The 26,134-nt window shown below is 45.5% G+C and overlaps 1 protein-coding gene across 1 annotated transcript in view; it reads left to right on the top strand.

The window, feature by feature from the left end:
• LOC143774281 (NXPE family member 3-like) overlaps positions 1-21,831 on the top strand; it is a 161,218-nt gene extending 139,387 nt beyond the window's left edge. The window contains exons 4-6 of the mRNA XM_077261708.1: positions 10,093-10,163; positions 18,463-18,678; positions 19,595-21,831. Of these exons, the coding sequence (XP_077117823.1) occupies positions 10,093-10,163; positions 18,463-18,678; positions 19,595-20,127 (820 nt within the window). The 3' untranslated portion in view covers positions 20,128-21,831. The remainder of the gene's footprint in view (positions 1-10,092; positions 10,164-18,462; positions 18,679-19,594) is intronic.
• Positions 21,832-26,134: the final 4,303 nt, after the last annotated feature.

Below are 26,134 nucleotides of genomic sequence, written 5' to 3' on the forward strand. Positions count from 1 at the left end.
CTGAACCCCAATAACAGAGGAGGGACTGTCGGGACTGTGCGTACAGCACTACCGGGCAACAACTAGCGGTGTTGGAGCCCAGGGACAGGAGGAGGAGGTGGAGGAGATAGGAGGGATTGCCACACACACACAGCAGGGGAACAGCTGACGTTACTGAACCCCAATAACAGAGGAGGGACTGTTGGGACTGTGCGTACAGCACTACCAGGCAACAACTAGCGGTGTTGGAGCCCAGGGACAGGAGGGGGAGGAGGAGGTGGAGGAGATAGGAGGGATTGCCACACACACAGCAGGGGAGCAGCTGACGTTACTGAACCCCAATAACAGAGGAGGGACTGTCGGGACTGTGCGTACAGCACTACCGGGCAACAACTAGTGGTGTTGGAGCCCAGGGACAGGAGGAGGAGGTGGAGAAGATAGGAGGAATTGCCACACCACACAGCAGGGGAACAGCTGACGTTACTGAACCCCAATAACAGAGGAGGGACTGTCGGGACTGTGCGTACAGCACTACTGGATGGCAACTAGCGGTGTTGGAGCCCAGGGACAGGAGGAGGAGGAGGTGGAGGAGATAGGAGGGATTGCCACACACACAGCTGGGGAACAGCTGACGTTACTGAACCCCAATAACAGAGGAGGGACTGTTGGGACTGTGCGTACAGCACTACCAGGCAACAACTAGCGGTGTTGGATCCCAGGGACAGCAGGAGAAGCAGAGGAACACAATGTAGGCCGAAGCCTGATTGGAGAAAGGGAACCTTTAAACCCCCCCCCCAAGGCATTTGTAGCTGAAAGAGCCAGCTTGTGCAGCACAAAAGATGCAAAAGGAAAAGGTGGCTCTTTTCATTATGCTCCTTGCAAACACAGAACTTAACACACTTATAAAATGTGTCCACTGATACTGTAAAACCGTCCCGGAGGTGGGACTTTCCTTCGTAATATGACGCAGCACAGCTGTTATTCCTACCCCCTTGGCGCCGTGCCCCGGCTCCTCAGCGTTGTTTAAATCTGTCCCGGAGCCTGCGCTGTTATGTTATCCCTTGGCCAGGCACACTTAGCGCTGCCCATCTTCTGACATCATTTGGTGTCAGGCTGGCTGCGCCTGTGCGGCCGCGCTGGCCGAGAGCCCGCCTCGCAGTGTCGTCTAATGTAATCCCACCGCGGGCCTGGGATCCGTGGCCATGCGCAGTGCATATCCTCGTCTCTCACTCCCCTCCCTACGGCTTCTTCAGACTGTGCGGCGTCACGGCCGTGGCATGCTATTAGGGATCAGCTGACGGCGCACAGTCTGAAGAAGGCGTAGGGAGATGAGTGAGAGGCGGAGGTTCAGATATGCACTGCGCATGTCCATGGATCTCAGGCCCACAGTGGGATGAAATCAGAAGACAATGCGAGGCGGGCTCTCGGCCAGCGCAGCCGCACAGGCGCAGCCAGCCTGACACCAAATGATGTCAGAAGATGGGCAGCGCTAAGTGTGCCTGGCCAAGGGATAACATAACAGCGCAGGCTCCGGGACAGATTTAAACAACGCTGAGGAGCCGGGGCACGGCGCCAAGGGGGTAGGAATGACAGCTGTGCTGCGTCATATTACGAAGGAAAGTCCCACCTCCGGGACGGTTTTACGGTATCAGTGGACACATTTTATAAGTGTGTTAAGTTCTGCGTGTGCAAGGAGCTAAACAAAAATAGCTACCTTTTCCTTGTGCAGCATTACTGCTGCACAAGGTGGCTCTTTCAGTAACAAACGCCTTGGGGGGGGGGACAGGTTCCCTTACATTTCAGTTGTTGTGTCTGCGTGGCGGTCGCAGGACAAATTGCCGGCTGCACAGCTAACGTAGACAGTCACCTAATTATTTAATCAGGAAGAGGAGTGGCAAATTCCTGCGAGATCCAGGCCTTGTTCATTTTCAGGAAAGTAAGCCGGTCAACGTTATCGGAGGATAGTCACATGCGACGGTCAGTTAGTACACCACCTGCAGCACTAAAGACGCGTTCCGATAATACACTAGCCGCAGGGCAAGCCAGCACCTCCAAAGCATACTGGCTTAGCTCTGGCCATGTATCCAGCTTTGAGACCCAAAACTTGAAAGGTGAAGAGCCGTCTGGGAGTACAGCAAGAGGGCAAGACATGTAGTCTGTCACCATCTGACGGAACCGTTGCCTCCTGCTGACTGGAGCCGTCTGTGATGGTGTTGACTTTTGTGGCGGGCACAGAAAACTGTGCCACAGTTGGGCCATACTGGTCTTGCCTTGGGCAGAGGCACTGCTTCTGCTCCCTCTTTGTGCAGAGCCTCCACCACTGCCTGGACGCACTGAGCTGCTTTGTAATGCACTAGCAGCACTTCTCTCACTTGGAATGGAGAAGATGATGGAATTCACCAGTGTGTCTTGGTACTCCCGCATTTTTCGCTCCCGGTTCAACGGTGTGATGAGGCTTTCTACGTTGTCCCGGTAGCGAGGATCGAGGAGGGTGAACACCCAATATTCAGACATGTTGAGAATGTGGGCGATGCGGCGGTCGTTTCTCAGGCACTGCAGCATGTAATCCACCATGTGCTGCAGACTGCCAACTGCCCAAGAAACGCTGTCCCCTGCTGGAGGCGTGATCTCTGCCCGCTCGTCATCACCCCACCCTCGCTGTACACACTGAGTACTGGACAATTCTGTAACTCCCTCCTCTGGACGGATGTCTTCCTCCTCCATTGACTCCTCCTCATCCTCCTCACAAACTGTCCCCTGCCTACGCGTTTGTGAGGAACCACGTGGCGCTGACTGTCCAGAAGATGATGGAAATGGTGAATCCTCATCCTCCACCTCTTCCACAACATCATCCCTTAGCGCTTGCAGTGATTTTTCAAGCAGGCAGATAAGGGGGACAGTCATGCTGACTAGTGCATCATCTGCACTCGCCATCCGCGTGGAATAATCGAAGGGACGCAAAACCTGGCAGACGTCTTTCATAGTGGCCCACTCTGTGGTTGTGAAGTCTGAACGGCGCTGAGTGCGACTTCTTTGCGCCTGATGCAGCTGGTACTCCATTACAGCTTGCTGCTGCTCACACAACCGCTCCAACATATGTAACGTGGAATTCCACCTGGTAGGTAGGTCACATATGATGCGATGTTCCGGCAGGCGGTGTCGGCGCTGCAGAGCCGCAATGCGCGCTTTTGCCGTGCTGGAACGCCGCAAGTGAGCACACTCTAGGCGGACCTTGTGCAGCAGTGCATCAAGATCCGGATAGTCCCTCAAAAAACTCTGCACGACCAAATTGAGCACATGTGCCAGACATGGGATGTGAGTGAGGTTGCCGAGGCCCAGAGCTGCCACCAGATTTCGGCCATTATCACACACTACCATGCCTGGCTGGAGATTCGCTGGCACAAACCACACATCGCTCTCCTGCTTGATGGCATTCCAGAGCTCCTGCGCTGTGTGGCTTCGATTCCCCAAAGAAATTAATTTCAAGACGGCCTGTTGACGTTTGGCCACGGCTGTGCTCATGTCGGTCGTAACAGGTAAACGTTCATCATGGGTCCATGTGGAGGTGGACTGTGACGGCTCCTGCAGCGATGATTCTGAGGAACTGGTGTAAGAGGAGGAGTCAATGCGTACAGAATGGATTCCTGCAATCCTTGGAGTGGGCAGGACACGTCCTGCACCACTCGCACGGTCTGTACCCGGCTCAACGACATTAACCCAATGGGCAGTGAGGGAAAGGTATCGCCCCTGTCCATGTTGACTGGTCCACGCATCGGTGGTGAGGTGGACCTTGCTACTGACGGCGTTCAGTAGCGCGTGTTTTATGTGTCCCTCCACATGCTTGTGCAGGGCAGGGACGGCTTGCCTGCTGAAATAAAAGCGGCTGGGCACATTTTACTGTGGGACTGCCAATGACATCAAGTCACGGAAGCTGTCAGTCTCCACCAGCCTGAATGACAGCATTTCCAGTGACAGAAGTTTGGCAATGCCTGCAGTCAGAGCCTGTGCTCGCGGGTGGTTTGCCGAGAAAGGCCACCTTTTCTCCCATGCCTGTACTACCGATGGCTGTACACTGGGCTGGGAGTGTGTGGATGACTGGGAAAGTGGTGCTGCGGGTGGAATTACAGCGGGTCTCTGGACAACAGGGCCAGAGGTTCTTCCACGGCGATCCTGGGAGGAAGCCGAACCAGCTGCGTGTGAGCTGGAGGAAGAGGCAACACGAGCTGAAGAGGTGGTAGCTGCCGCTGTTGTTTGGCCTAGCTCTTCAGTGTGTTTTTCTAACTCCGCCGCGTGCCTGTTGCGCACATGTTTCCACATGTTGGAGGTATTGAGGTTGCTGACATTTCGACCTCTTTTTACTTTGTGATGACACACCTTGCATTTGACATAGCAAATGTCATCTGCAACTGTGTCAAAAAAGGACCAGGCACTGCAAGTCTTGGGAGCGCCCTTTTTGGCTTTTGGAAGAGACATGCTCCTAACGGGTGCCAAAGCGGAGGCTGCAGGATCCGCAGTCTTCCCCCTCCCTCTCCCTCTTTGGGCCGTACGGGGAATCTCTTCCTCAGAGCTGCTCCCACCACCTTCCTGTCCCTCACGCCAAGATGGGTCAAGGACCTCATCATCTACACTACCCTCTGCCCCCAACTGCTCCTCCTGGGTAGTCTCAGCAGCAGAGCACGCACCAGTAAGTGGCACCTGAGTGTCATCATCAGGGGATGCGGCCTGCGATGTGGTGACCGGAGGCACTGCCCCACCCGCCTCTTCAGAGGAAGAGAGAAAAAGCTGTTGGGCATCACTGCACCCTGCCTCTTCTTCCATTTCTCCAATGCTGCTTGGCTGGCCCCGTTTCCAAGCCAAGAGATTCAGAGAACAGAAGTAGAGACGGCTCCTGTCCTGGGCTCTCTGTCTGCCTGGGCAATTTGGCAGGTGGTGAAGAGACAGATGGCTGCTCTCCAGTGCTCTGTGTCTGAGAGGATGTGGCACTAATTGAAGTTGATGCATTAGCTGCCATCCATCCGACAACGGCTTCAATTTGGTCTTCACGCAGCAGCGGTGTACGGCGCTCTGCGACAAAGCTACGCATGAATGACTGTTCCCTGGTGAAAGTGGGTGCTGATGAGTCACCGGTGCCCGCAGCAGGCACAGAATCCCCACGTCCCCTCCCTGCTCCGCGCCCACGCCCACGTGCCTTACTCACTGCCTTCTTCATCTTGGTTGACTGATAAAGATAAGCAGAAAAGTACTAACGGCTTTGTGTGCTTATTCCTGAACAACTCCTAACAGGTATAAGAAACACTAATTTTCTAAAGTGTGGACTAGACTTTAATATGAGCTAATGTGGCCTACACAAATGTAAAGTGGTGTCACTGGTGTGTTTGGTGAACTTTATTATTTATTTATTTTTTTTGGGCTGAACTGACAACAGAGAGAGCTGCAGTCACACGGAGACCGTGCAGACAGCCGTAAACGGCGCTGCAAGGCCCAAAAACCCTCCTCTACGTTATCCTATGTACTGTTTTTCCACAAATTAGCTGGAGACGGGTGGAAAGACACTAATAGGATTTTTTTAAAAAAATTAGCAGCAGACTACACTACTTAAAAGAAAAGGAAAATTGATTTTACGGTATGACGCAGTGAAGAACCCTGGGCTGGAGACAACCAGGCTATGGCTGCTCACAGACTACAGGGCGAGCTGCAGTCACACGGAGACCGTGCAGACAGCCGTAAACGGCGCTGCAAGGCCCAAAAACCCTCCTCTACGTTATCCTATGTAGTGTTTTTCCACAAATTAGCTGGAGACGGGTGGAAAGACACTAATAGGATTTTATTGAAAAAATTAGCAGCAGACTACACTACTTGAAAAAAAAAAAAGTATGAGGCAATGAACCACCCTCCCTGAACTGAATACAACCAGCTATGGATGGCCTATGTGGCTGCACTCAGACTAGAGAGTGGGCTGCACTCACAGACACACACACACAGACCTTGCAGATCGCTGTGAAAACAGCGCTGCAAGGCAAAAGCAAGGTGAATAGTAGGTGAACACAGCGGTTGCTAAATTAGCCTTGGAAAAGCACAAAGAAGCAAATCGCTATCTCTAAACTGGCCCTCAGTCAGCAAACAGCGTCCTGTCACTAACTGAATTCACAGCAGAGTGAGCGCAAAATGGCGCCAGCGACTTTTAAACTGCAGCATGACATCATTTCAGCAGCCAATCACAGCCTTGCCAGTAGTTTCATGCCCTCCATGCTGAACAGGATGTGCCCACACTTGGAATCAGTCTCATTGGCTGATTTCGTGCAGTTTGAATCTGGGAACTTCCGATTCCGGTATCCGATACGCGGCAAGTATCGGAATTCCGATACCGCAAGTATCGGCCGATACCCGATACTTGCGGTATCGGAATGCTCAACACTAGTCATAAGTCGAGTCGAGTGAAATCGGCCGATTATCGCCCAAAGTCGGGGATCGACCGAAACACAAAACCCAATGCAAGTCAATGGGGAACCTCCTCCTCCTCCTCCTCCTCCCCCTGTGACGCCGCAGAAAGCAAGCCGGAACCTATGTCATCACGCTGCGCACACGCCTTCATTGGCTGAAAAAATGGTGGGGAAAGCGTCATATGAAACGCGACTTTGGCGCGAAGATCGCCGACCGCATGGCCGATCCCACAGTGGGATCGGGTCGGGTTTCATGAAACCCGACTTTGCTGAAAGTCGGCGATTTTTGAAAATGTCCGATCCGTTTCGCTCAACTCTACTTACCGTATATACTCGAGTATAAGCCGACCCGAGTATAAGCCAAGACCCCTAATTTTGCCATAAAAAACTGAGAAAACTTATTGACTCGAGTATAAGCCTAGGGTGGGAAACACAGCAGCTTCTGGTAAATTATAAAAATAGATACCAATAAAAGTAAAATTAATTGAGACATCAGTAGGTTAAGTGTTTTTGAATATCCATATTGAATCAGGAGCCCCATATAATGCTCCATATAGTTCATGATGGGCCCCATAAGGTGCTCCATATTAAAATATGCCCCATATAATGCTGCATAAAAGGTTAATGATGGCCCCATAAGATGCTCCATAGAATATTATGCCCCATATAATGCTGCAAAAAGGTTGATGGCCCCATAAGATGCTCCAGAGAATATTATGCCCCAAATAATGCTGCACAAAGGTTGATGGCCCCATAAGATGCTCCATAGAATATTATGCCCCATATAATGCTGCACAAATGTTGATGGCCCCTTAAGATGCTCCATAGAATATCATGCCCCATATAATGCTGCACAAAGGTTGATGATGGGCCCCATAAGATGCTCCATAGAATATTATGCACATATAATGCTGCACTAAGGTTGATGGCCCCATATTATGCTCGCTATAATGCTGAACAAAGGTTGATGGCCCCCATAAGATGTTCCATAGAATGATATGCCCCGTATGCTGCTGCGATTAAAAAAAATGACATACTCACCTCTCGTCGCTGGGTGCCAGGTGGTGGTGTCGCCACTGGCTCAGGCCCCCGGCACTTGCGATATTCACCTGTCCCTGTTCCACCGCCACGCACCGCTGTGTCTTCCGGGTCTCTGCAGTGACTGTTTAGGCAGAGGGCGTGCATTAACCACGTCATCGTGCCCTCTGACCTGAACGTCACAGCCAGAGGATGATAGAGGAAGATAGAGCCCGGCGGTGGAACGGGGACATTTGAATATCGCATGGCTCACCCTCCCCCGTCATACTCACCCTCCCGGGGTGGTCTCTCTGTATGTCCCTGCTTCTCCGATGGTCTCTGGCGCATGCCGGCAGCTTGTTCCTGTGTTCAGTGGTCACATGGTGTTAGGGCTAGCGGAACGCACTTAATGAAATGTATGAAATAAATGAAAGTATATATTTTATTAGGATAGATGCGTTCGCAGCCCGGGGTCCACCGTGCAGGAGAACCTGCTGCTAGTAAATAGCGGAACTAATAGCAGTGTTAGCTAACTCTGTTACTTCACAGAGCAGCCGTGAACTCAAAGCACTGTGCCCTGTTAGACTCCACAGAGGCACAGGTTAACTGTCTAAACAAGAGCAGTCAGTGGTCTTGCATGCACACGAAACTCCTCGCCGGAGGTGCCAGCATTCTAGGGGCTTATTTCAGCCGGGTCCCTGAACACACTCATACAAGACCACACTGGCGCAAAGTACATAAATGAAAGCAATACTAGCGCATGGCCGTGCGGCCATGCGAGCCTTATATAGCTGCAGCAAGTAAAAGACCTTCCTGGAAGGACCAATGAGAGGCTGCCATACCTGAGCATGTGACCCTAAATCTCCACTGAGAGATCTTGCCCTGGGCATGCTCAGTGTGTGCCAAGCAGGACTTAGTCCTAGCACCTACAGGACCTTCCTGAAAGGACCAATGGACTTAGCTGCAGTATCTGACCATGTGACCCTCGATCTCCACTGAGAGATCAAACTCAGGGCATGCTCAGAACGAGAAGAGCAGGACTTAGTCCCAGAAGCGTCTGCTCGCTGCTGCCCAGCACTGACTTCAATGGCAGAAGCAGGAAAAGCAGCAGTAACTCTTTGTACAGAGTGGGACTGAGCAAGACGCTGGGACCGACGTCTCTGCTGAGCATGCTCCACTGCGGCAGGAGGAAGAATGGGAGACTGCAGCGGAGATGGCCCGAGATTCCCCCTGTGCAGAGGCTGGAACTTGACCCCTAACACATGGTACCACTCATTAAAGTAACAAATATGCGCTCCACGTCAATGGGAGTGGAGTTGTGTTCATATTCATTACTTTAATGAGCAGTACCATGTGACCGCTGAATACAGGAAGAGCTGCGGGCACCAGAGACCATCGGAGAAGCAGGGAAGTGCAGAGACCGCGCCAGGAGCAGGTGAGTATGATGTGACAGCTGCCACTCCTGCTGCTCCCCCTGGGATAATGACTCGAGTATAAGCCGAGAGGGGCACTTTTAGCCTAAAAAAAATGGGCTGAAAATCTCAGCTTTTACTCAAGTATATACAGTATATTGAATCACTCACATCATCATGTCACATGCACTTCACAAGCATCTCTAGAATCTTCTATATTCTTACCTAGAAACTGCAGAATTTATTACTGTCACTTTGATTAATTCTTCTCTTGATTACTGTAACTCACTACTAATCGATCCTTCGCACAACAAATCCCCCTGTCTCCAATCTATCCTAAACACAGCAGCCAGGCTTATTTTTCTGTCCAACCACTACACACATACTTCCTCGTTGTCTATCTACTATAGTAAACAACATAAACTTATCACCTTTACCCTCAAAGCTCTCCACAGTTCTAAACTGCCCTACATCTCATCTTCATCTTTATCTACTTCCATATTCATTTTCTTCACAGTGCGGCAATACTTTAAATCACATTCCTCGTCTATCTGTCTACCCATTCTCTCCACTCTTATTCATTGCCCTATGTCTCTTCCTTTTGTTCTGTCTACCGCCCTACCCATGCTTTCTGTTCTGCTAAAGATCTATGAGTAACATGCTCCACAAACTAAACCTACCACTGCCAACTCCAATACTTTACATGTGCTGCACCAGTTCTCTGGAATGTTCTACATAGTCTATATCTATTACCGAATCTGTTCTGGAAAGTTCTACACATTTTCTTCAATAGATCCATTTTGATACACATAGATGTGATCAATCCATACATTACACCATACACATTTAGTTATGGACAAGCGAATACATTCTCAGCAGGTCAGTATTCCATGACTTGCTAGCGGGGGTTTTGCAAACTGTTTCCTATCTGCCAGCATCTTCAACTTCTGTTTTGATTAGTTAGCCTCACGCAACATCATTTTAATGCACATATGATGTCACACCAGGACGACTAATTGAAAGAGGAGTTGAGTATGCGTGCAAGTAAGAAGAGGTTCACAGGGCTCCCATTCGGTAGCTATGTAATACTGACATGGCTTCTCTAAAAGGACCCTATGAATCAATTTTCTCCTGTATAAATAAAACGCAGGAAATGATTTTTGGTTTAGATTGGTGGTGGCTCCGACAGTCTCTAGAAATAAGATTAGTCACTGTTCAGATTATCTATGATTTTCCTCCTTTAGCCCTGTCACCGACAAGACAATATCTGGTTCCGTTCCTCCAGTCATCATCAAGCCAGATGAGAGCTTCTCTGGTAAGGTTGTAGACCACCATACACTTAGGATATGTTTTACTTAAATACAGCTAAATCTTCTTAAAAACATCCAAGGTCTCAGTTTCAAGCCGAAAAACAGAGTACATCAATCCACAACAGATCTCACTCTTGTCCAAGGACAGGGTCAATCAGTCCAGAAATGGGATAGTCTTGATTCGATGTAATCATAGATCGGTTACAATTTAGGTCTGTATAGATCTACAATTGCTTTGAGACATGGCCTATTTTTTTATGAGTCTGTGCTTGTTTTCAGTTATTAGAATATGTTTGCCGTCTGTCCACCTACCTCCAGCATGTCAGATCATTGCTAAACTCATATTACTACTTTGGCAGCCATTCACCTGAGATCAACAGATTTACATCTCTAATATCAGTCAGACGGACATACAGTGTAATTTAAAAGTTTGGGCACCCCTGGTCAAAATTACTCTTATTGTGAACAGTTAAGTAAGTTGAAGATGAAATGATCTCTAAAAGCATTAAAGATGACACATTTCCTTTGTATTTTAGGCAAAAAATATATATATATTGTCATTTTTTTTTACATTTTAAAAATTACAAAAAGAAAATGGGCCAACGCAAAAGTTTGTATAACCTTGAAGATTTGTGTGCTTAGATAACTTTCACCAAGGTTTCAGACCTTAATTATCCTGTTAGGGTTGTTGGTTTGTAAGATGCCCGAGCAAGGTAGCCGTGGGTGAGATTTTGTTCCCACTTACTTTGGCATCCTACAGAGAACACATGTCCCAGTCCCAGTGTACTGCTGTGTGTGGGGTGCATCAAGCTTACTATAGGGCTTTTCTTTCCTCCGCACACCTTCTCCCGTTCCCAGCCGCCTCTCCACATGATGTTCGTTCATTTTTAAGATGAATAAAGGTTTCTAATACAGCAGTGCCTGTGGGGTGAGTGCCACATTTCTTTTTCATTTGTTATGGACATTGTTTTTCGCTTCCATGTTGAGCACCCCCGCTAATGCCTGCATTTTTTATGCATATGTGACAAATGAACTTTAGTGGCAAAGAAGAAATTGTGTTAGTACAGCCTGGTGCCGTCCGCACATCTTACTAAATTTACTATAGGGCTGCAAACACCACCAAAGTGGCATCAATTTCACCACAGTAGAAAAAGTATAATAGGGACTGATAGGTCTTCCACTAAACCCAATCCAGCAGATGAACACCCAACCAGGAGTGTTCACATTTAAATAAATGAGTGCCTTACACCACAGAAGTGGAATCAATTTCACGAGAGTAGAAATAGTATAATAGGGACTGATAGGTCTTCCACTACACCCAATCCAACAGATGGACATCCAACCAGGAGTGTTCACATTTCCCAAAATTATTGGCAGACACCACCAAAGTGGCATCATTTTCACGAGAGTAAAAATAGTATAATAGGAACTGACAGATCTTCCACTACACCCGATCCAGCAGATGGACACCCAACCAGGAGTGTTCACATTTCCAAAAATTACTGGCAGACACCACAGAAGTAGCATCAATTTCACCACAGTAGAAATAGTATAATAGGGACCGACAGGTCTTCCACTTCACCCAATACAGCAGATGGACATCCAGCCAGGAGTATTCACGTTTAAACAAATGAGGGTCTTACACCACAGAAGTGGCATCAATTTCACGAGAGTAGAAATAGTATAATAGAGACCGACAGTTCTTGAATTACACTCAATCAAGCATATGGACACCCAACCTGTAGTTTTCACATTTAAAAAAATGAGGGCCTGACACCACCGAAGTGGAATAACTTTCACTAGAATAGAAATTGTATAATTGGAATCAACACGTCTTCCACTACAACTACCCCAGCAGATGTAGACCAACCATGGCTGTTCACATTTCCACAAATTTGTGTTAACATCAGCAGCAGCAGCAGCCACAGAAGCCACAGAAGCCACACTAAAGATATCACAGAGTGGAGTTACGTGACATTAATGCATCACACTAAAAAAATGCAATATCACCTAGTCTGTACAGTCTGCGATTGGGGTGCAAAAGTCCTTGGAGATCCATGACTTGTTCATCTTGATGAAAGTTAGACGGCCTACACTTTCAGGGGACAGCCGGCTGCGCTTATCCATCAGGACACCACCAGCAGTGCTGAAGGCACGTTCTGAGAGAACGCTGGCTGCTGGGAATGATAAAACCTCCAAGGTGTGTGAGGCGAGCTCAGGCCACTCATCCATTTTGGGAGACCAAAATGTTAAAGGACACAAACCCTCCCTGATGGTATTTATATTCAGTTCTAGATACTCATTCACCATCCTCTCCATTCGTTCACCTCGTGTAAGACTTGGACTCTGTTGTGCTGGTGCACGAGTTGGTCTAAAAAAAAGTGTCAAATGGCTCACAGAAGTTGCTTCTTCCACTTCAACCACTGCTGCTGCTAATGTTTTGGCGTTGACGAATTGACGTGCCGGAGGTTGGAAGTCTAGAGCTGCGATGTAAACTCTGCTGCTTCACTGCTGTCTTGGGGAAAAGCTCTCTTAAGGTTGTGTAAAAGCATGCTTCGATACTCCAGGATTCGCGGGTCCATTTCCAGGGCAAGAAGAATCTGGCAAAATTTGGTTTTAGAACTTGGATCTAACAGAGTGGCAACCCAGTAGTCAGCAGTATTCTAAATCATAACTAAATGGGGATCATGTTGCAGCAAGAAGGCACTCATATATTGGTCTCTACCATGAGGTCCAAGCCCATGCTGTATTGGTGGTTGGGTAACAATTGGGCTCGTTTCCTCCATCCCCTGCTGCCAACTACGAACAACAGAGAGGGCAGGATTTTCCTCTTCATCTGACAGTTGCTCGCCCATCACCTCTTCCTCCTCTATTTGTTACTCGGATCTTGCACCTTCGATAACAGTTTGTCTCTTATCACCAGCCCCGTCAATCACAGTAATCCACCCTCCCTTGGCACCTGCCTATGTGACGACAGTCTTGAACTTATAGTGATAATGTGACGTGGCACTACTGGAGTGGTGCACAAAGCAGGGTCCCAAACCAAAGTAGTGAAAAGTAAACTTGGCACTCAACTTTAGATCAAATGAAGAAAATTTTAATGTAGCCATACAGTAGTACAGTATCCAGACGTTTCATGGACCTTCATCAGTGTACCGACTGCTAATTGTATATGCAGAGAAAAGATGAGAAAGCAAGACTAAGGGTCTGCTTATTAACCTATGAGAAAGCCACAGGACTCATAAATTGGAATGCCTTTAACTGGGGCTCCTCAGATTCCCAATGCATATACAATTAGCCGTCAGTACACTGATGAAGGTCCGTGTTGGACCGAAATGTCTGGATACTGTACTACTGTTTGGCTGCAGTAAAATTTTCTTCGTTTGATCTAAAGTTGAGAGCCAAGTTTACTTTTCACTACTTTAGTCTTGAACTTAGAGACAATGTTATCCCTTCCACAGCCTCCTCTGCTTCCTCCTCTTCCTCTGGGACCACCATCTCCTCCCGCAGTCTATTCAAAGTCTGCTCCAGCATGTACATGACCGGAATAGTGATGCTGATGATGGCGTCGTCAGCGCTAACCATCTTAGTAGCCATTTCAAAACTGTGCAGAAGGGTGCAGAGGTCCTTAATCTGTGCCCACTCTGTAAACATGATATGTCCTAATAATGGGAACAATGTTTTCAGGAGGCCCTCTTGTACGTCTCTTCAAAGGGGTATTGAGGTGCATCTAAATTTTGGCCAGGGGGTGCATTCACTGCATAAGCAAATAGTATGGGAGAACCACTAATAATGGGTGTTACGCTATTTGGTTTGTGGAACCACTTTGCCACGGGCTGCGGAGAGCTTGGAGGGGCATGACTAAGCGATCACCTGACTATTCACTAGAGCCTCTGATGGTGAGGATAGACTTGGCTCCTGATGAATGCCAGGTGACACTCCAGGGCAGACCAACGGTCGCGCAGCAGCTGGACCCGAAGGACAGACTGAATTGAGTGGCAGGCAGAGCTTGTATCAGAGATAGAGTTTGCATCTAAGTGCAGCTAGCAGGATTTGCTTCTGAGTGCAGCAAACGGGATTTGTACTTGGAGTACGGCAGGCAGGATTTGTACTTGGGGTAGAGCAGGTAGGATTTGTACTAGGAGCACAGAAGGCAGGATTTGTATTTAGAGTATAGCAAGCAGGACCGGCACTGGTATGTGACCTTACACAACATAGACTGAAACAGGAATGTTGCTCAAGCACCTCCCCAATGGAGAGGAAACAATATATACATAATGCCTCAAAACCATTGGCTGGGGAGGAAATAGCAAGTGCACGTGCTGGCCCTTTAAGAGGGCGGGAGCATGCACGTGCCCTTAGAACTTAGCCAGAGACCCGGCTGGAAGTGATGCTGGGAGCATGTGGAGAATGAGAGGAAGAGAAACCAACTGCAGTGCGGGTGAGTGAACTGACACGCCGGGAAGCCGGCATGGTGCTAACAATGGGAACATTGTTTTCAGGAGGCCCTGCTGTACGTAATGGAGTATTGGGGTGCATCTAAATTTTGGCCAGGCCTTGCATTCACTGCATAGGCAAACAGTATGGGAGAACCACTTCCTAATAATGGGAACATTGTTTTCAGGAGGCCCTCCTGTACCTCTTGTGAAAGAGGTATAGGGGTGCGTCCAAATTTTGGGCAGCCCTGCCACTCACTGCATAGGCAATAACAATATAGGAGAGCCACTGTTTAATAATGGGAACAACAAAGCATAGCCGGCTGATTGATCTCTAACAATAGTACAGTTCGCCTGATGGCCCTATAAAAATAGGCTTTCTAACTTTCAGAGTCCCTCCTTCATAAATGAAACAGGATGTGTCTGATGAGGTGTCACACATCACATGGCCAGCTAAGTTTGTAAAATGACATTTCCCAGTGAATGCATTTGTCTTGGTTGAAAGCAATGTTAAAGTTCAAAAACTCATCAAAAATAGCCCAAGGTGTGGAGGAGCATTTTTGGTTATTTATTTTGCCTTATATATAAGTCATTACCCTGGAAAGGAAAATCCATTTTGGTTTAGTTTTTGTATGTTTTATTGTGAGTCTGTAAAGGTGACATAAGACTCTGACAACATTGTTCACAGCAGTGACCTGGGAGTCAGAAATGCTTCCAGGGGTCTTGCCCATGATATAACCATGTCATTTGATCACTGTTCCCATCGATTTCCACAATTTTTAGACCCTCTAAAGACCACCAGGGGAAGCTGCCGCAAATATGCTCGAGCTTCCCATAGACTTACAATGGGCTCATTGCTCGGGTCGAGCACCCGAGCAATCCAATTTGCTCGACCCGAGCAAGGAGCACCTGAGCATTTTAGTGCTCGCCCATCACTATTGGCTGGTTGTCAAAAATAAGGGGGAACCCATACCATATTTTAAAATTATTTATTTAAATAATTTTAAAAACCGGCGTGAGACCGCTCTCTTCTTCATAACCAGCCATGATAAAGCTCACAGCTGATGGTTGCAACCTCAGCTGTCAGTTTTACCTGCGATGGTTGTTAAAAATAGAAGAGACCCCATGTCTTTTTTTTTTACATTTATGTATAGCTCAGGAGCCGACTGATGAATTCTCCCATCAGCGGTGCCAGCTCTCGCTGTTTTCAGTGACAATGGGAATAAGCTGATGTACTCTCTCATCAGCCAATGCCTGTGACCGGAGATAAACACTTTACCGCCGGTCACAGCTGCTGGCTCATACTGTCATCTGACTGACGGTAATGATCTTATCAATCAGAGCCTGTGTTTGCTGCATTGTCATGCAGATGACAGCGTGGTAAACAACGGATGTTCGGGCCCCCATTCAGTCCGAGTACCATTCTGGTACTCAATCCAAACTTTTTTTTTAGATGTTCGGCCGAACCCACCAGACCCGAACATCCACGGGTTCGCCCATCACTAGGAACAATGGCTGTTCAGACAGGCAAGAGAATGTCACTAAGTAGATTACAACTTCCTTCTTATTCATTGTGACAGTATCATTTTATGTTCTTTTGAATCTGTGTTTAGCAATATTAATACCTGTTGTCCATCGTATTATACCTAGTATCTGTGTCATAGACCAAGCACACTCCCTACCATTTGTAAATGTTGCTTGCCACCAGCCTCTTCATTATTTGTTTTACCGGTAGAGGTGGGTGCCCTTTGTTTTCAGTTTATATACCATGCAGGTGACAGTAATGCTAACCTACACATTTGTAAGTCTAGGTTCACATATTTTTGTTATCCAATATAATTTTGCTTGTACGCATCAATAAAGAATATCTTTGAACCTTTGCATGTAGTGATATGAGGCCATGTTTTCATGGTTTTCCATCTGCTGGCCCCTCAAATATAAGATGTTCAGTCTTTACTAGAAAACATGGATGGGATGCCTTGGGATGGATTTGAGTCAGCGTGACCCATGGCTTGACACTAAGAATGTTTATTCTATTTACCCCGCCATTGGAACATTTAGTAACTCCAAAAGCCACATACAGGTGCTTCTCACACAATTAGAATATCATCAAAAAGTGAATTTATTTCAGTTCTTCAATACAAAAAGTGAAACTCATATATTATATAGAGTCATTACAAACAGAGTGATCTATTTCAAGTGTTTATTTCTGTTGATGTTGATGATTATGGCTCACAGCCAATGAAAACCCAAAAGTCATTATCTCAGTAAATTAGAATACTTTATAAAACCAGCTTGAAAAATTATTTTAAACCCCAAAATGTTGGCCTACTGAAACGTATGTTCAGTAAATGCACTCAATACATGGTTGAGGCTCCTTTTGCATTAATTACTGCATCAATGCGGCGTGGCATGGAGGCGATCAGCCGGTGACACTGCTGAGGGGTTATGGAAGCCCAGGTTGCTTTGATAGCATCCTTCAGCTCGTCTGCATTGTTGGGTCTGGTGACTTTCATCTTCATCTTGACAATACTCCATAGATTTTCTATGGGGTTAAGGTCAGGCGAGTTTGCTGCCAACCAAGCACAGTAATACTGTTGTTTGTTAACCAGGTATTGGTACTTTTGGCAGTGTGGACAGGGGCCAAGTCCTGCTGGAGAATGAAATTTCCATCTCCAAAAAGCTTGTCGGCAGAGAGAAGCATTGAAGTGCTCTAATATTTCCTGGTAGACGGCTGCGCTGACTTTGGTCTTGATAGAACACAGTGGACCTACACCAGCAGATGACATGGCTCCCTAAACCATCACTGATTGTGGAAACTTCACACTAGACCTCCAGCAGCTTGGACTGTGGCCTCTCCACTCTTCCTCCAGACTCTGGGACTTTGATTTCCAATGAAATGCAAAATTTACTTTCATCTGAAAACAACACCTTGGACCACTGACAACAGTCCAGTTCTTTTCCTCCTTGGCCCAGGTAAGACACTTCTGGCATTGTCTATGGGTCATGAGTGGCTGACACAAGGAATGTGACACTTGTAGCCCATGTCCTGGAGACATCTGTGTGTGGTGGCTCTTGAAGCAATGACTCCAGCAGCAGTCCACTCCTTGTGAATCTCCCCCAAATTTTTGAATGGCCTTTTCTTAACAATCCTTTCAAGGTTGCGATTATCCCAGTTATTTGTGCACCTTTTTCTACCACACTTTTTCCTTCCACTCAACTTACCATTTATATGCTTGGATACAGCACTGTGTGATCAGCCAGCTTCTTTAGCAATGACTTTTTATGGCTTATCCACCTTGTGGAGTGTGTCAGTGACTGCCTTATGGACATCTGTCAAGTCAGCAGTCTTCCCCGTGATTCTGGAGCTACTGAAACAGACTAATGAGCCTTTTTAAATGCTTAGGAAGCCTTTGCAGGTGTTTATTGTTAATTCACTGAGAAAATGACTTTTGGGTTTCATTGGCTGTAAGCCATAATCATCAACAGTAACAGAAATAAACACTTGAAATAGATCACTCTGTGTGTAATGACTCTCTAATATATGAGTTTCACTTTTTGTATTGAAGAACTGAAATAAATTAACTGTTTGATGATATAATAAATTTTGCAAAAAGCACAGTACATGCTGGGAGCTGTGCCAAGAAGAGATTCATGCTCATCCGAACAAAGAAGGGAAACTAAAGCACTAAATACACAGCACCAGGAGATGACCTCAATACACGAGCATAGAAGAAAAATCTGGTGACAATATTCCCTGGCATCAATGATATCAGAAAGCCTAAAAAGAGCCACAGTTACACTATAGTTTGAATAAGTCTCACTGACCTGTGTAGACATTAACTTTGGTCAATCCATTGTCTTGCAGATCTCCTCTCCAAGCTTCCCACCTGTAGATCTGGACTAAATGCCTCTCAACCATCTGGATTTTATTATGGAGACAATTGGACATCCTTAGTGTGCCAAGTGCATCATTTTCCTCACTCTTCAGATGCCCTTGCTTGTCTTAAAGGAAAAGACATCCATATGTTTGGGGACTCAACTCTGCGACAATGGTTTGAGTACCTGGAGAAGTTCATACCTAGTAAGAACTAAAAGGTTTTGTTTCTGTGATTTAACTTCCCAGTAGGATAGGACGTGAATATATGAATGGTGGGATTCCCAATTTTTTGACCTCCTTCAATAAGCAGATGTGATGTCCATATGAGTGTGACTATGACTAGTGCAGCAGCTACACGCATTAAGATCCAAGACTTTGAGGGGAATGACATTAACTACCTTTGAAACTTGGTCTCCCAGTTTCCCCCACCCAAGACACTTTTTCTGTTCGCATTGACTTCTAGAGATCTCCTTGAATAGGCGCCTCCTGTATTTATTAGTTCTAGGAGACCGAGATTGACAAGACAAAAGACAATGAGGAGATGCCATTGCTTTATTGAAGGAAGAGGCTTAGGTACTACATGGGCTGCATTGCCTTTTGGGCACTTGAATTACAGTTCCAATGATTTAGAAGCACCATCAACATAGCTCATGAATTTCTCAGTTATGGTGACACCATCATACCTGCATCATTCTAGAGATCAGGAGGATCTCCACTCATTGACCCCACTGACATGGCTCAGGGACTAGTCAGACAAAAGGTGAACCACCAGTGGAAGATATTGAACATATAGTAAGAGAGGGACATCATTCATGTAGATGTTCGGAGTCAATTTTAGATTTCTGTGTAATAAAGGTTGACCATTCTTCCTAAACTGAAATCATCCTGGCCCCCATTAATATTGTCAGTGTGCAATAAATAGGGCAGAGCAGATACAATGTGATCCATAGTATATGGGAAAATCAATCAACTCTTATAGAAATTATTTTATTGGATGCTCTGGCTGAAGTCAGTGAGATCCATCAACAAGCTTCTTAGAATAACAAGGAATGCATATAAATCACTTGGTACGACATTATACAGCTAATTATGGCCTAAGTACATTTTCTTTTCTCTGTAGGCATCAAAAGGATAGACCTGCATGTCAATTATCAGTCAGGACCTCTGATAGCTGTAGAAGCTAATGCTGGTCTGGTCATGCAATGGCGAGCTCATGGATTGCCTTTAAGGACCACCAAGACCATGATGTCCGATCTTCACTATGAAGCGGCTGACTTGGCTGGGATCGGTGGAGGACCTCACACCGTCATCGTGCTCACTCTATGGGCTCACTTTACCACCTACCCTGTGAGAGTTTATCTAGAAAGGCTGGATAGAGTTCGACAGGCAATGTCATCTCTGCTTTTTCGAAGCCCGGAGACGACAGTGATCATCAAATCGGCCAATACCGGTTATAAGTCAATATACGGCAGTGACTGGTTGTCTCTTCAGCTGGACATTTTACTGAGGGCGGCCTTCAAGGGAATGGGGGTGATAATCCTGGATGTCTGGGACATGACATCCTGCCACTATCTTCCCGACGACATCCACCCAGGACCCCCAGTCATCAAGAACGAAGTGGACCTTATGTTGTCCTATATATGTCCACATTAATGAAAAAGATAAATTTTATTTTACTGATTGCTGAGATTGGGGTAAATGTAAAAAAAATGTGCAAATTATTTATATCCGGTGTGACATCGCACTCACTAACGGGTTGGGGAATACTCGCTTGGCAACGGGATACACTCAGACAGGCATGGTTTTTCACTTAAACAGTCTATCCGGTTTATTTTATGCAGCATAAACCGGGACATGCACAGTTAATTATATACATTTTATATTTAGCTTTAAGTCACAGACAATAAACATGCTGGACTTCTCACTTCGTCCAGTTACCACGTGTGACCGTACGCCGAACAGTCCATCAATGTCCGTGGAACACAACAAGCACCAACAGTCTGTTCCACTGGCAGATGCGTCTTTGCCGTTATGATAGTCCCTTCCCGGGTGTTACCTTTCTGGAGCTCCTGCTCCACATGCTGACCTCCTGTCAGTCCTCTCTCCTCCAGGGAAACTGCCGAACTGGGATCACCAACTTACCTGGCAGGCACACATCAGTCAGTCCAGATCCTCAGGTGGGATGTAGCTCCCTCAATGCAGTGCCATCACAGACTCTACATACACTCCTTCCCATGTGCTATTCAGGAAGTCCTACTCCCAGGACTTCCAACACAGGCCACTGCATATGCTGTTCAGGATGTCCGTCCCCACCTGGGACCATTCAACACACCAGTCTCTAAGTGCACTGTTCAGGGATCCGATCCTACTCCCAGGATTTCCCAACACACAGGTGTTCAGATCCACGGCCTCACAGTGCGCTTTTCAGGGATCCAGTCCACACTCAGGACCTCCCAACACACAAGCTATCCAGGATCATTCAGGTCCATACACAGGAACCACTATAGACTCTATTGCAGGAACCACTACCGACCATGTGACCCACACCCTGGTCACATTATCAACCTGTAAGCACTCCCATAGATGGGTGGTGTGTGTGGCTAGTTCGACCCGTCCAGCTCTCAGAACTAGCCCTGCCAGCTTCCCTCCAAAAAAACACAATTACTTGCGGGACTACTGGTCCCAGAACATCCTTACTTCAGGCTGACAGTGCAGAGTATCTTCCTCTGCGACACACCTACCGGCGATTCACAATAATGCCGGACTTTGACTCATCACCACAGTTATGCCTGCGATTGCCATGCATTACCATGGCCTCAATACGCCTCCATGCGTATTCTGGGGAGACCATGCAACGCCCCCTACCTGTAACAGGAGTCACTGCATCACACCTGATATTTATAATTAGTACAGTTTATTTATTTTAACAAATTAATGACCTTGGTTATTTTAGATTTTTTAACATGATTTGTTTTATTTTTACTGATCGTGTACGGGCTTAAACCTCTCTAAAAAATACATGAGTTAGTAGAGAATATAGTTCAATACCTCTAAGATTTTTAAATGAACTCTGTGGGATAAATAGGGGTGGTCCTTCCTTCAGTCTCAACCCTTGAATACCACAATCTCAGAGAAGAGCAGATGTTCTACCAGCGAAGATCAGAGGAACAAGTCAATGGGTTGATTGGGGATGTACACTTTACATTGAGTACTTGAACTTTTTTATACACTGTTTCATACTATTTTATTTCTATTTTATCAATATGTATATCTATAAACTGATAAATAACTGAATGCCACCTACTCCTCCATTAATTGGTGGTGTAGTTTAAACAATAAAACTTTTTTCGGATGGAGGTGAAGCTGACCTATGTCTTAAATTCACATAATTTTCCAATCCTTCTTTAATATGCTTTCAAGTATTAATATAATTATTTTGATCTCTGAAACAGGAATTTTAATCGCCTGGGGCTTTACTATGAAAACAACTGAGTGTAGCATCCTTAGAAATTAATGAGAAGTACTCAAACGCTGGAGGTGGTAAAGCTATACTGGCTCCATCATTCAAATCTATCACTCCTTTTTTTGGGTATGGTGGGAGAGAAGGGTGAGGCTTCATTTTCCTTCCCCTGGACCCCCTAAATTACTGAATATTCCCCCCAGGGGATTGGGAAAGAAGTAGGCCAGGCTGGAAACAAAGAGCCCCCCATCCCATTTAGTCTAGTTCTTCACTGGAGAAAATAGGTATTTGATATACTGACGATTTAGCAATTTTTCCCACCTACAAAGGATGGAGAGGTCTGTAATTTTTATTGGAAGTACACTTCACCTGTGAGAGACAGAATCTAAAAAAATTCCAGAAAATCACATCGTATGATTTTTTTAAACAATTAAATTGCATTTTAGTGCATGAAATAAGTATTTGATCACCGACCAACCAGCAAGAATTCTGGCTCTCATAGACCTGTTAGTTTTTCTTTAAGAAGCTTCCTACTCTGCACTCATTACCTTTATTAATTGCACTTGTTTGAACTTGTTACCGGTATAAAAAACACCTGTCCACACACTCAATCACATGCCAACCCTTCCACCATGGCCGAAACCAAAGAGCTGTCTAAGGACACCAGGAACAAAATTGTAGACCTGCACAAGTCTGGGATGGGATACAGAACCATAGGCAAGTAGCTTGATGAGAACATAATGTAAGATGTAAAATGTAAGAAACACAAGATGACTGTCAATCTTCTTCAGTCTGGGGCTCAATGGAAGATCTCACCTCGTGGGGTAAGAATGATTCTGAGAAAAGTCAGGAATCAGCCCAGAACTACATGAGCTGGGACCACAGTCTCAAACATCACCGTAAGTAACACACTACACCGTAAGGGACTAAAATCGTGCAGGGCACACAAGGTCCCCCTGCACACTCCAGCACATGTCCAGGCCTGTTTGAAGTTCACCAACGACCATCTGGATGATCCAGAGGAGGCATGAGAGAAGTCATGTAGTCAGATGAGACCAAAATAGAACTTTTTGGTATCAACTCCAATTGCCAGGTTTGGAGAAAGAAGTATGAGCACAACCCCAAGAACACTGTCCCAACCGTCCTGGAGTGGCCTAGCCAGTCTCCACTGCTGAACCCAATAGAAAATCTTCGGAGGCAGCTGAAACTCAATGTTGCCCAGCGACAGTCCCGAAACCTGAAAGATCTGGAGAAGATCTGTATGGAGGAGGGGGCCAAAATCCCTGCTGCAGTGTGTGCAAACTTTGCCATGAACTACAGGAAAAGTCTGACCTCTGTAACTGCAAACAAAGGTTTCTGTACCAAATATTCGATGTGAATACTTTTATGCCCAGTGATGACAAAATATTTTCAGAGTGAAACCTTTATTGGCTAACCAGAAAAAAAAATATGTCTGCAAGCTTTCAGAGCACAGAGGCTCCTTCTTCAGGCAGAATTACAAATGAATTAATAAAGACAACAAAAATTATCCCATATACATGTATATTTCACCATAAAGTAAGAAGATAATGAAACTCCGAAAGAAAGCTTTACATATGGCCAAGTATTTAAAACAATTAATCTTTATTATTAACAACATACAAAAATGAGTAAACGTGTAAGACAAAAAATACCACAGGTACAGACAATTAGGAGGATAACCCAGAGAAAGTAGCAGTCCTCACAGACTAATGGGACCCTTAGATTTAATACATAAACATGTTAATGCGTCATTTATTCATTGTACAACCCCTGGCAAAAATTATGGAATCACCGGCCTTGGAGGATGTTCATTCAGTTGTCTAATTTTGTAGAAAAAAAGCAGATCACAGACATGGCACAAAACTAAAGTCATTTCAAATGGCAACTTTCTGGCTTTAAGAAACACTAAAAGAAATCAAGAACAAAAAATGTGGTAGTCAGTAATGGTTACTTTTTATAACCAAGCATCGGGGAAAAATTATGGAATCACTCAATTCTGAGGAACAAATTATGGAATCCTGAAAAACAAACAAACAAAAAAACCCTCCAACACATCACTAGAATTTTGTTTCATCACCTCTGGCTTTTCTAACAGCTTGCAGTCTCTGAGGCATGGACTTAATGAGGGTCACACAGGACTCTTCATCAATCTGGCTCCAACTTTCTCTGATTGCTGTTGCCAGATCAGCTTTGCAGGTTGGAGCCTTGTCATGGACCATTTTCTTCAACTTCCACCAAAGATTTTCAATTGGATTGAGATCCGGACTATTTGCCGGCCATGACATTGACCTTATGTGTCTTTTTTCAAGGAATGTTTTCACAGTTTTTGCTCTATGGCAGGATGCATTATCATCTTGAAAAATGATTTAATCATTCCGAAACATCCTTTCAATTGATGGGATAAGAAAAGTGTCCAAAATATCAACATAAACTTGTGCATTTATTGAAGATGTAATGGCAGCCATCTCCCCAGTGCCTTTACCTGACATGCAGCCCCATATCATCAATAACTGTGGAAATCTGCATGTTCTCTTCAGGAAGTCATCTTTATAAATCTCATTGGAACGGCACCAAACAAAAGTTCCAGCATCATCACCTTGCCCAATGCAGATTCACGATTCATCACTGAATATGACTTTCATCCAGTCATCCACAGTCCACGATTGCTTTTCCTTAGCCCATTGTAACCTTGTTTATTTCGGTTTAGGTGTTAATGATGGCTTTCATTTAGCTTTTCTGTATGTAAATACCATTTCCTTTAGGCGGTTTCTTACAGTTCGGTCACAGACGTTGACTCCAGTTTCCTCCCATTCGTTCCTCATTTGTTTTGTTGAGCATTTCCTGTTTTGGAGACATACTGCTTGAAGATTCCGGTCTTGACACTTTGATGTCTTCCTTGGTCTACCAGTATGTTTGCCTGTAACAACTTTCCCATGTTGTTTGTATTTGGTCCAGATTTTAGACACAGCTGACTGTGAACAACCAACATCTTTTGCAACATTGCGTGATGATTTACCCTCTTTTAAGAGATTGATAATCCTCTCCTTTGTTTCAATTGACATCTCTCATGTTGGAACCATGATTCATGTCAGTCCACTTGGTGCAACAGCTCTCCAAGGTGCGATCACTCCTTTATAGATGCAGACTAACGAGCAGATCTAATTTGATGCAGGTGTTATTTTTGGGTATGAAAATTTACATAATTTTACCCCTATGCTTGGTTAAAAAAAGTAACCATTACTGACTACCACATTTTTTGTTCTTGATTTCTTTTAGTGTTTCTTAAAGCCAGAAAGTTGCCATTTGAAATGACTTTAGTTTTGTGCCATGTCTGTGATCTGCTTTTTTTCTACAAAATTAAACAGCTGAATGAACATCCTCGAAGGCCGGTGATTCTATAATTTTTGCCAGGGGTTGTATATATGTTCCATTATGCATACATATTATAGTTACCATCTCATAAAAAGGAGATGTATCCTCAGTGTATCAGAAGGCAATATTTAGTAAAAAAGACCACAGTACAAAAACAGTACATTACAATAGCCCCTGTCATATAGCATCAAGGTTGCAATAATAAGGTAAGGTATGCACAGGTGTCCAGTAGTGTGGCACAGTAAAGAAGCCTATTAGGTAACTAGTTGCAAAAGGATGGTATAATTACCTGAGAACAGAAATCGAGGGAACCAACACATCCGACGTGCATTTCGGTTTGAAATGCTTCGTCCAGGGGTCAAAGTGAAAAGCGCATCAGGTGCGGTGGGTGCCCACAGCATTTAATCTTAATTATACCAGATGTCTTTTTTCAGTAGGCCAGGAGACATAGGCTATTGTCTGAATGTTGACTATTGAATTTATATTTTTTTCTTCTGTGGGTCAAGAAACATACTGTTGTCATATGACTTGTGAAATTGATGCTTGTGAATCGTTGATTGGCAGCTGTTTACCTCTTATATCATCTCCTACAGGTTATTGTCTGCTATCTTTGGAGGACAGTGACACAGGGTCTTTGAACTATCAATGTTTGCTAATATGTTGATTAAACATTATACCAGGCCATGCAGTTTGTTGATCTGCAAACAGTGAAAAGACAAACTATGCAGATTGATTAAGTACTCAAACAATGAGAGCTGACCTCCTGCCACCTTCACCCAAACCTGTGGAAAAATGCCTTTATAGAAC

This window comes from Ranitomeya variabilis, chromosome 5 (assembly GCF_051348905.1).
Source record: "Ranitomeya variabilis isolate aRanVar5 chromosome 5, aRanVar5.hap1, whole genome shotgun sequence".
NCBI classification, from domain to species: domain Eukaryota; kingdom Metazoa; phylum Chordata; class Amphibia; order Anura; family Dendrobatidae; genus Ranitomeya; species Ranitomeya variabilis.